This window comes from Gymnoscopelus braueri (genome assembly GCF_963280865.1).
Source record: "Gymnoscopelus braueri genome assembly, chromosome: 19".
Classification (NCBI taxonomy): Eukaryota; Metazoa; Chordata; class Actinopteri; order Myctophiformes; family Myctophidae; genus Gymnoscopelus; species Gymnoscopelus braueri.
In genome coordinates, this window is record NC_137621.1 from 1743225 (window position 1) to 1755409 (window position 12185).

The 12185-nt window shown below is 41.3% G+C and overlaps 1 protein-coding gene across 1 annotated transcript in view; it reads left to right on the forward strand.

Moving 5' to 3' along the window:
- Nucleotides 1–3: 3 nt before the first annotated feature.
- The window catches only part of alkbh1 (alkB homolog 1, histone H2A dioxygenase), a gene marked incomplete at its 3' end in the record, with an annotated part of 15482 nt that continues 3300 nt past the window's right edge, over nucleotides 4–12185 (forward strand). Inside the window, exons 1-5 of the mRNA XM_080413472.1 lie at nucleotides 4–239; nucleotides 3101–3209; nucleotides 3948–4110; nucleotides 6945–7035; nucleotides 9491–9684. Coding sequence (XP_080269598.1) covers nucleotides 114–239; nucleotides 3101–3209; nucleotides 3948–4110; nucleotides 6945–7035; nucleotides 9491–9684 — 683 coding nt within the window. The 5' untranslated portion in view covers nucleotides 4–113. The remainder of the gene's footprint in view (nucleotides 240–3100; nucleotides 3210–3947; nucleotides 4111–6944; nucleotides 7036–9490; nucleotides 9685–12185) is intronic.

The following is a 12185-nucleotide window of genomic DNA, read 5'->3' on the forward strand; positions in this document are numbered from 1 at the left end:
CCATGGCACAGAGAATGAGTTCAGACAAAGTAGAAATGAATGATTAATAGTAATAATAATAGTAGTAATAGTAATAGTAATAATAGTAATAGAGTATAAATAATAGTGTGGACATGGCGGGAAGCTCCGTGGCGGGAGAAGACTTGTTCAGGAAGATGTTTAAGTTTTATAAGAGCAGGAATCCTCCTCCTGATCTCAGCCACGTGACTGACTTCTATACAGACACACACTCTGACCAGGTGTGTGTGTGTGTGTGTGTGTGTGTGTGTGTGTGTGTGTGTGTGTGTGTGTGTGTGTGTGTGTGTGTGTGTGTGTGTGTGTGTGTGTGTGTGTGTGTGTGTGTGTGTGTGTCTGCAGTGATGAGCTGTGGATTTTTGAACTAGGGGGGCTATATTTTCTGACGTCACGTGCACGCGCACGTGCACGCATGTGCACATAGCCAATCAGCGCAGTGCTAGTTGAAATACTGTATGCAACATGTGATTTTTAATGTAATGATATCTTATTATTTAGTTGGATTGTTAATTTGTTGTTTTTTATTTTTGTTTCAATTAATTAATTATTTTATTTTCCTTTTAGTTTTATATAAAAGCCCTTTACATAGACCCACCCACACATGAGTACTTAAAATAATCAGACAACTTGTCTTGGTCTTGTCTCAGAGAACTGGGTCCTCTTCTAAGCGATCCCCTTCACACTCTGCAGTGCAGAGACTGTTGTCTCTCATTGTGAGAGGAATGTAACACATTCAATTCAAGTCCATGGCTTTTTTCGAGTAGCCTAATGTTATGCAAAGCAGCCAGGTAGACGCTATTGAGAACGGAACCTTGAGAGGCTATTGTTTAAACTTTAAGGTGTTAAAGACCGCAGCTGACGGTGCGTGCTCGCGCGTGCATGTGGAGCTCCCAGCCCCCCGGCCAGCGCCAGAACTAAGGGGTCGCCCTTACAGCTCATCCCTGTGTGTGTGTGTGTGTGTGTGTGTGTGTGTGTGTGTGTGTGTGTGTGTGTGTGTGTGAAACATGACTGTCATATGGTGCCGAGTCCCCCTGGTCTAAAGTTGTGTTCGATTTTTTCACATTGCCATCTCTCACATAAACATAAACGTTCAGATTTCAAATATAAAGTGCTTACCACCGAGCCACGGATGTTACAAGGCGACGCGAACCGCGATAAGTACTCGTATCTCCCGTATTGTTCAATAAAAAGCATTTTAGTCCGATCGCCGGCCATTTTCTCCAAATTTTCTCTGATGCTTCCAACCATGCGACACTAATGGTTGGGAGGTGTATTGCACTCTGATACATTACAAAAAGAAAAAAGAAAATGGCCGGCGATGGGATTAAAATGCTTTTTATTGAACAATACGGGAGATACGAGTACTTATCGCGGTTCGCGTCGCCTTGTAACATCCGTGGCTCGGTGGTAAGCACTTTATATTTGAAATCTGAACGTTTATGTGAGAGATGGCAATGTGAAAAAATCGAACACAACTTTAGACCAGGGGGACTCGGCACCATGACGCTTGTATACAAGCGTCATGTGAACCATGGCTATACAGACACACACTCTGACCAGGTGTGTGTGTGTGTGTGTGTGTGTGTGTGTGTGTGCGTGTGTGTGTGTGAGATCTCAGCCATGTGACTGACTTCTATGCAGACACACACTCTGACATGGTGTGTGTGTGTGTGTGTGTGTGTGTGTGTGTGTGTGTGTGTGTGTGTGTCAGGAGTTTCCACTGTTTCCTCCATTTTCACTTTGTATTTTTGCCGCGCAGCGATGACACTAGTCCGCACTGTTGTACCTGTGTGGGTGTGAGCTGCCTGTCAGCTGTGACCTGTGGAGTGTGGACGCGGAGTCGCGGATCTTGTTGTTTTTTGGTCCACCCCCCACTCCCCCCCAACCAATGGCGTTCCACAAATACATACAGCATTGACCAATTACATTTATCCAAGAATAGTATTTCACAGATATAAGACGGTATTGCAAGTTAACTTAAAGTAATACTAGGTAACGTTTTCAACAAAACTAAAGTTAAATTGTATATCTTTTGTGAGTGGCAAAAGTTTCACAACACCCACTCCATGAATTTCACCCCCGGAAGCCTTTTATTTATATATTTTCTATTGAATGTGGACTGGGGGGACTTTCCCGGGGAAATGACGTTCCTGGCCAACGTCATGACGTCGTGGCCGACGTCCCCAGGAACTACCGCAACGGTTTCCTGTTTGGCCAGGAACTATCGCGGTAATAACTAAAAGGAACCTCACGCTGATGTTAAGAGAATGTAGGATTAGAAGATCGAAAAAGAACAGAAAAAGAAAGCACAGCTCATGGTAACTAATGCTCCACTGGCTAAGAGAAACGATCCGTAGATAGTATAAAACAATTAAAAGATCGCTTTTTGAAACGCTTCCGGCTTCCGGTGAAAACGAATGGAATTCTGGGTAATCGAGGATTACGGAAATTGTATGCAGTGACGGTAGTGACCAGCAGAGGTTGCTAAAAATCGTTATTTGGGATTTTGCATTGTACAACTTTAAAAATGTAATGAACATTCTTTTTCTATATAAAAAAAAAATATATATATATATTTTTTTTCCCATAACTTTGATTTTCGGGACATTGCCCTGCTTGTGCGGGACGCGGGACAGAGGGTCCAATTTCGGGACTGTCCCGCGAATTTCGGGACGGGTGGTCACCCTAGGACCACCCCACAGGGTTTTCTAAATCTCACCTGCACAACCCAATATTATGCTGTTGTTACAAATTTGTTGTTTTTAAATGTGCTAATGATTTTTTTTTTTTATCATTAAAAAGAAAAATATAAAAAAATAATAATAATTGAAAAATCTTATTTTTTTATTTTTTTAAGCAGTTAGAGAAGTGAGGGAGCGCCACTCCCCCGCGTCCCCCCTCCACTACACCCCTGTGTGTGAGAGAGAGCGAGATCTCAGCTGCAGAGACGCACACTCTGCCATTATGTATTAATTGTGACAGGCCCTAAATATGTGTGTGTGTGTGTGTGTGTGTGTGTGTGTGTGTTTGTGTGTGTGTGCGTGCATGTGCGTGCGTGCGCGTGTGCGCGTGCGGTGACTGACAGGTGGTTCCCGCCAATCTGGACCCTGCTGCAGTGAGCGACGTTGAGGCCAGGAGAGTTGGACTGAGACCAGCCCGCGACTGGAGAGCTTTCAGTCTGCATGGATACCCAGGTTTACTACATTATACTGATTATCACATGGATACCCAGGTTTACATTATACTGTTTATCACATGGATACCCAGGTTTACATTATACTGTTTATCACAGTGGTTCTCAAAGGTCTTATATTAGGGCTGGGACTTTAACTGATTAATTTCGATTAATTAATTACCAAAAAATAACGCGATTAAAAAAATGAATCGCATTTTAATCGCGCTTAGTTTTTTCACCACAGAAACATTCTCACTGGACGAGTTTCATGAGTACCGATCATTCCAGTGCACCATACCATTTGCTTGGCCCAGTGGATGGGAAATTTAGATTTAAAAAAAACTCTGACGGAAGCGTGGATATATATATATATATATATATATATATATATATATATATATATATATATATATATATATATATATATATATATATACAGTGCAACATGAACTGAAGCATTCAAAAATACAAACTAATTGACTACTGTAAATGCCACATTACTGTAAATGACACATTACTGTAAATGACACATTACTGTAAATGCCATGTCATCATGATGTGATAAATGACGGTATGGTAATGACACAGACTGTTAACTCACTGATACCAGTATTTTAGGCAGAACATCGGCAGCTTTTCCCATTCTGCCGTTGGTATCGGAACGACTCTATTAACCAGGCATATCTCCCTCTATCCTGTCTGTCTGTCTGTCTGTCTGTCTGTCTGTCTGTCTGTCTGTCTGTCTCTCTCCCTCCAGGGTTCATCTTCATCTCCAACCCCTTCTTTCCAGAGGCTCATGTGTGGTGGACACGTCAGTGTCTGAAGACGTACCCTCAGAAACCCAACGTGTGTAACCTGGACATGCACATGTCCCCCGCCCACACGCACGACCTCTGGGGCCAGAGCGCCCACGCCATCCGGTGAGTTCTGGGAGAGAAATAAGCAACCAGGGCCCTATTTCACGAAAGTTGAATTAAATAAGCCTGGCCTTGAGTCAAATCCAGGCTTGAAAGGAAACGCAACCGCAATAAATAGATCCAGGGAGAAAGCGTGGCAAAGTATTGACGACAAATTAAATGCAGAAGTCGTCCAAAAATATATACAATTTATATACAAGTCCATAAATATATAATTCAGTTAGGCTTAAAGGTAGGGTAAGTGATTTGCAATTATTCAAATAATTGCGAAATGGGTCTATGTTCTGATAGTGCTCGTTACTATAGAGTGTCCTGTCCATATAAGGAGTCTCCATGTCTCTCCAGCTCTTTATAAAACAGAAAATGTATTTTCGTTTCAGTTTCAGTTTCATTTCCAATTTTATCCAATCAGGATAGATAACGGGGGTCCCGGTGGCATTAACGGGGGCGGTGGTAACGGGGGTCCCGGTGGCATTAACGGGGGCGGTGGTAACGGGGGTCCCGGCGACGGTAATGGGGCTAAAAAAAGGCACATTTTTTGTCAGGCATTTTTTATAATACAAAAAAAGACAATATGAACTATAGTGTTAACAGAGTGACAATGACATGTCACATGAGTCATTGTGAAACTATTATGATTCATGGTCACACACTATTTCAGTAATATAATTACATTGATTATATCTTATTGTATTGATTTAATTTTATTTGAATGCAGGGTCATTAAAATGAGTCCATATACAAACACATGTGTTGAATTAACTGTGGAAGAACTTGAAGAACAAGGCACTGGATTAAGTAAGCTTGGCTGTTAGCCTGCTCCTGACCAGGCTAACTTCACAGCCTAATTGCCATGGTAACTAAGGTAGGCTTGCTTCAATTCTCTTTCGTGAAATCTAGTCATGGCTAAACTTAGCCAGGGTGAACTGGCTAAGCTAATCTTCAAGATAATTCAGCTTTCATGAAACCGATTCATTCCTAATCCTGGCTAAATTAAGCCAGGATAGTTGTTAAAGCCAGGCTTTAGCTCTAATTCACCTTTCGTGAAATAGGGCCCTGGTCTATGACAACAAGCCCAAAGGAAGCGACTATGCTTAGGCAGTGTTGATTTCGTCGACTCAAACTATGACGAAAAGTGTTCGTCGACTACCTTTTTTCACTGACGAAAACTACATAATAAAATAATAAAAACTAAGATGTGACTAAAACTAAGACTAAATGTATTGACAGTTTTGTCAACAAATAAAAACTAGACTAAAATGTTAGTGAGGAACTAGTGGAGAAGAGATCCAGTAGAACTAAAAGACAAGTCACTTTATGTTTGGTTGTGCTCGGGTGTTGCTCTCTGAAAATAGCCGATCTACAAGCGCACAACGCGTCGCGCTGCGACACGTTATGTGCCATAAACGGTCCGGACCGTTTTTGGCACATTTTTTTTAATATATATTTTTCCCACGTGGGGCGCTCTAACGAAACTTTGGGATCATCTAAGGAGTCTCAGAGAAGGAGAGGCCGCATGTGGATCCATGTCAAAAATCCTTCCGGTCGGCCGCTCCAATGTTAACTACTTGACTTAATATCTCCATTTCTTTTTAACGTGGTAGAAATGAGCCGTTTTTGATCGGCGATCACTCTGCAATGGAGGATCGCGTTAGAAATATTATTGTTCCAGGCGTTAGTCGGGACCCTCCGCCGTCTCGCACGCACGCTTTGTTTACATGCACTTCCGCGTCGGGGCTTCTACAGCACGAAACGTATCAACGTAAGTGGATGGAAGAATAGCAGGCACTGAACGTATCATATTTTAATAAACCTCTGGCACCCGATGTGTTAAATGGTTTAGGGGCCAAAATACATTTCTGTTCTTGTGTGTGATATCATGAACCATCCAGTTCTCTCAGGGATCTGTTTTCTGTCCCTAAAAACACAACTAAACGTGTTGAAGCATTTAGTTTGTATGCTCCACATATCTGGACCAAACTGACAGAAACGTGCAGGTTCTGCTGACACTCTTGATTTATTTTAATCCATTACACATTGGCTGCCAGAGGTTTATTAAAATATTATACGTTGAGTGCCAGGATTTTTAACCATTTTTTAACCTTTTTCAAGTAGTCACAAAATATTTTCAGTGATCACAGTCCTCACGGTGATCCCCTCATTACACACATAGAGGTCTCGTACAATCGGGGGAAAACATTCGGTAATCCGTTCCATAGTTGCAGCCAGTTGAAAATAGTTAAAAATACATTGTAAAAAAAAAGGAGCCGAGATACAGGTTTTTGAAGTCATAAGTTAACCAGGAAGTGGATTGGAGTCTAAATCTTCGCAAAATGATATCTCCTGGTGCTGTGAAGGAAAAAATTTGAAAAACAAAAAATATATATATATATTTTTTTTCATTTTTTTTTTTCAAAAACAGTATATATACGGTTTTGGCACTCAACGTCAGTTTTTGAAAAGAAGTATATATACGGTTTTGGCACCCAATGTGTTAAGACCGGGAACGTATCTGCGTATCATTTTTAAGATTTCTTTGGCTATAAAAAAAATAGCAGATCTACAAGCGGAGAAAATGTGTGCAAATCTTTGAATATATATATTTTTTTAAGCGAGCATTTGTAACTCAAATCTTTGCTTCTGGGGGGATTCAACAAATGTCTTCTAAATCCTTTTTCAACGTATGTTGCTATAATATCACTGGTTCTTTTTTCATGTCAAGGACCCCCAAAATTTGTATTTGTCCCGCCCACTGGTGAAGCGATGCCCTGCAGCCTATAGACTATGAGACACATGTGTTCCTAATCCTCTACAATATGCTGTTTGTTTCCTCACAGGAGCAAAGGTTCTGATAAAAGACAACCCAAGACTCTACTGGAGAAGCTTCGCTGGGTGACCCTGGGTTATCACTATAACTGGAACACTAAGGTACTAGTTATCACTATAACTAGTTATTACTATAACTGGAACACTACTAGTTATCACTATAACTAGTTATCACTATAACTGGAACACTAAGGTACTAGTTATCACTATAACTAGTTATCACTATAACTGGAACACTAAGGTACTAGTTATCACTATAACTAGTTATCACTATAACTGGAACACTAAGGTACTAGTTATCACTATAACTAGTTATTACTATAACTGGAACACTAAGGTACTAGTTATCACCAGTGTTGGGCAGTAACAAATTAATAATAATATATTACTGTAATATTATTACTTTTCCCAGTAACGAGTAAAAGTAAGGTATTATTCTGCCTAAACAGTAATATTATACCATATTACTCCGACAAAAAAGGCCTCGTTACTCGTTACTGATGACGAGCGTCATTTATTTTTGCTCATTCATTCATTTAATATGTACTCTCCCCGTCTCTCGTAGAGGCAAGTTGTCGCATCATGCAAAAATAGAGCAGATCTACAAGCTATCAACCTACGTCAACAGAGATGCTGTTTAGCTTGCAGATCAATTATGTTTAGCACGCAGCCTGCGCACAGTTATGACGTAGCACATGACCCGTATGCGACCACATGCAAGCATGTGGAGCTCTGCTAATCAGAGGCAGTAACGTAGGACGCACAGCTCGTCAGTCACAACGCGGGGAGGCGGGACATGGGAAGTGGAGAGGAGTGTGAGAGAGGAGCTTATGTTTTACAAAATAATAAAAAATGTTTAACGGCAACGCCGATCCCCGCCGATTAATGCAGCTTTCTGCGCATTACTACTGCAGCTCTGGGTACCTTTGAGAAATCTCTGCAACTTCTAAGCGACGAGATATTTGCCCGAGACCAGACAGTGGTAGCCGCGAGTACGAGAGAGAGTGGTTTGAGCGTCAAAGGACCCTGGATACCGCCTTCCCAAATAAAAAAAAGTAAACAGGGTCCCGAAAGGGGCTAAGCTGACCGAAACACAATCAAATATAAAAATAAAACTGATGGCCCCTCAGACCCAAAACAACAGAAAATCATTATATTTAAAAGGTCAGAGAGACTACTGCTTTATTTTGTATTTTATTTGCATTATATATAGAAGATAAATACAGGCTACTGGGCTAGTAGAAGATATCTACAGACTGGCTTCCTTTTTTAAAACATTTGGATTTGGTTGCATTTGAAAGTTTAAAAAGTCAGAGAGACTGCTGCTTTATTTTGTATTTTATTTTTAATAAGATATACTACAGACTGTCAGGTTTTGTTGGATGCATGTTGAATACAGTTGGTTGGTTGCATTGTGAAATTCATTAAGTTTAAAAAGTCAGAGAGACTGCTGATTTATTTTGTATTTATTTGTTTTATAATTACGATATGTAGGTTTTGTTGATGCCTTTTGAAAACATTTTGTTTAAAAGGGTAAGAGATTGCTGCTTTATTATTTTATATAGATATCTACTGTCTCAGGTTTGGTTGGCGGCCTTGTAAAAACCTGTAGTAGTACTTAAAGGTGAGGAGAGACTGATACTTTTTATCAATTGGTTGTTGTTGGCTGCTTTGTTTACAGTTTTGCACTTTGGCTAATTAATATTGACTGGTGTAAGATATGTTGAAAAGATTAAGAAATGTTCAAAAAGTTTGCTTTATTGTTTGTTGTTATGTATACAATATTTTTTTTGAGAGGCTGCAGCCAGTGTGTGCAGTTCAGATTGTTCCTGTAAGTATAATTATTGTTCCAATTCCAAATATGGAATTTGCAGCAGCAAAATACTTAATAAAGACTGTTGACTGTTTTCTATTGTTCCATTAAATTGGATTCAGTTCTAAAAGGCTAAAAACTGTACACGTCTTTTCTTTTGCGGGGGGGGCTTGATTCCAAGTAATAAGTAATATAATATTATTACTTTTCAAAGGAGTAATAAGTAATAAGTAACATATTACTCTCCTAAGTAATATTGCCCAACACTGATTATCACTATTACTATTTTTCACTATAACTGGAACACTAAGGTACTAGTTATCACTACAACACATTTTCATGATTTTTCTAAAATAGCAGATATACAAGCTCATAGCTCGGCAAAGTACTTATTTTCTATCAATTGCACATCCCATGAAGCCTTGATTTCATGGATTTATTTTTGTTTTTGTGGCATTCCTAAGACAATCATTTGATGACCGTGTGTATTTCCGGTAGGAGACGGGAATCAAATTATTAGCTTAGGAATGCCACAAAAACAAAAAAGAATCCATGGATTCAAGGCTTCATAGGGTGTGCAATTGATAGAAAATAAGTAATGTTTTGGGTGAACTCCTCCTTTAATGGATTAAGTTATATCATTTTTGAAGAACCAAATGATAGATCAGTTAAGACAAAACTACACCAGTTTGTTTGAAGAAACTAAACTGAGTTTTGTTTTGTTTTGTTTGTTGCTTTTTACAGACGTACTCGGCAGATCACCACACGGCCTTCCCCGCCGCCCTCCAGTGGTTGTCCGGGCACGTTGCAGCGGTGTGCGGCTTCCCGGGCTTCAAGGCCGAGGCAGGAATCCTCAACTACTATCACTGTGACTCCTCCCTGGGAATACATGTGGACGAGGCTGAGCTGGACCACAGCAGACCTCTGCTGTCATTCAGGTATGACTGTCCTCATCCCTGTAGAGAGGAGTCTGAACTGTTCTCTCTGTAGAGAGGAGTCTGAACTGTTCTCTCTGTAGAGAGGAGTCTGAACTGTTCTCTCTGTAGAGAGGAGTCTGAACTGTTCTCTCTGTAGAGAGGAGTCTGAACTGTTCTATCTGTAGAGAGGAGTCTGAACTGTTCTCTCTGTAGAGAGGAGTCTGAACTGTTCTCTCTGTAGAGAAAAGTCTGAACTGTTCTCTCTGTAGAGCAGAGTCTGAACTGTTCTCTCTGTAGAGAGGAGTCTGAACTGTTCTCTCTGTAGAGAAGAGTCTGAACTGTTCTCTCTGTAGAGAGGAGTCTGAACTGTTCTCTCTGTAGAGCAGAGTCTGAACTGTTCTCTCTGTAGAGAAGAGTCTGAACTGTTCTCATCCCTGTAGAGCACTGGTTCTCAAACTATTTCATGTCAATCAGGCGCGTACCGTCTTTGGGGCCAACTGGTCTGTAAACCCATCTTGTCCCTGTGTCGGGGCAAGATCCGCCAGGGGAAAAAAACTAAAAATCAACATTAGCACGTCAGAGAAGAGAAGATTTTTACGGCTCTCTAGCAGTGATTCTCAACCATTTTAATTTCAAGGACCCCCAGTTTGACATGCATTAGGGCTACGGACCCCCATGTAATGGCATTTCTGTCTCTGGGACCCCAATTTATATTGTAAAATCAATGTTAATTTAACTATGAGAGTGTACAAATGGAACCAAATGGACCCGTTAGGGTCCATTTGGTTCCATTTGTACAGACCCATAAGGGTCCATTTAGTTCCTATCCATCATTTAGCTGGGGACCCCCTGGAACCCCCTCAAGGACCCCTGGGGGTCCCCGGACCCCACTTTGAGAACCAATGCTGTAGAGGAGTCTGAACTGTTCTCTTCCCTGTAGAGAGGTAGCCTGGCATGGCGTTTTGAGGAAAAAGACACTGGCCACCTCTGGTAAAATGTCCCATCTCCTAATTGAAAAGGATGATGCTGTTCCCCCTCCTCTTAGTATAATGGCCCTCCTCTTAGTATAATGGCCCTCCTCTTAGTATAATGGCCCTCCTCTTAGTATAATGGCCCTCCTTTTAGTATAATGGCCCTCCTCTTAGTATAATGGCCTAACTCCCCAGTGTGACTTAGGCCAAAATAGGACATTTTCTTGGCCTAAGTCACATGTTTTTGTGACTTAGGCCAAAAAAATGTCCAGATGATTTTGACTTAGGCCAAATGAAGTCAGGTTTAATCCTATTTAAACCTATTTAAATCTCTTATGTTACATAACTGACAGACAGTGTTATTTTTATGTCAATAGTTTGTTTTAAACGTTTTGGGTGAAATGATTAAGAAATATCATATGGTTTTGTTTTGGATCAGTTTTTATTTTTTTTCTGAAAAACTTTTAAAAATGAGGCCATTAGTTTAGCAAGGTGACGACAAAATCCCTCATCTCAGCTCCTTATCGCTAACCTAACCTGACTCCGCTAGATGGAGCGGTATTCAGTTCACGACACAGCCTCCATCTGGGACCGCTTTACCCCGACCCGCGCCCGGTCCAACCAATCAGCGGCAGCTACGGACATAAAAAACGGATCTTGGCGAGGCCGGGTGTGAGGCCATGGAGGAGCGCCTGGTCCATGTAGTTCTGTCAATATTCATCGTGGCCGCCGGTGGTGGAAAAAAGGTACTGCAATGTTTGAAAATAGCCGATCTACAAGCTCACAACGCGTCGCGGTGCGACGCGTTGTGAGCTTGTAGATCGGCTATTTTCAAATAGTGTATAAAATAGGGCTAAAGTGGTTAGTGTTTGTTTTATAATGTAATCATTTATATCTGCAAAGTAACTAGCTCTTAGACTGCCAGAGTTTCTCTAGAAACAGTCTGTAGCCTCTGCTAGTGTTTTCTAAGCTAGTACTTAGAAAAAAGGATATTTTTTTGTCCGTTTATTTCTTAACATTGAAGTGAATGGAGCAGCAACTTTTTGGAAAATGTTCTCCTGGTTCTTTGGGACGAACGGAAAAACGAAAAAACCCCAAAAATTAAAAAAATATTTTAGATTTTTTTTTTTTTTTTAGAGGAGGCTAGAGGAGGAGTCAGGCAGGCTAGAGGAGGAGTCAGTCAGGCTAGAGGAGGAGTCAGGCAGGCTAGAGGAGGAGTCAGTCAGGCTAGAGGAGGAGTCAGTCAGGCTAGAGGAGGAGTCAGGCAGGCTAGAGGAGGAGTCAGTCAGGCTAGAGGAGGAGTCAGGCAGGCTAGAGGAGGAGTCAGTCAGGCTAGAGGAGGAGTCAGTCAGGCTGGAGGAGGAGTCAGGCAGGCTAGAGGAGGAGTCAGTCAGGCTAGAGGAGGAGTCAGTCAGGCTAGTCAGGCTAGAGGAGGAGTCAGTCAGGCTAGAGGAGGAGTCAGTCAGGCTAGAGGAGGAGTCAGTCAGGCTAGAGGAGGAGTCAGTCAGGCTAGAGGAGGAGTCAGTCAGGCTAGAGGAGGAGTCAGTCAGG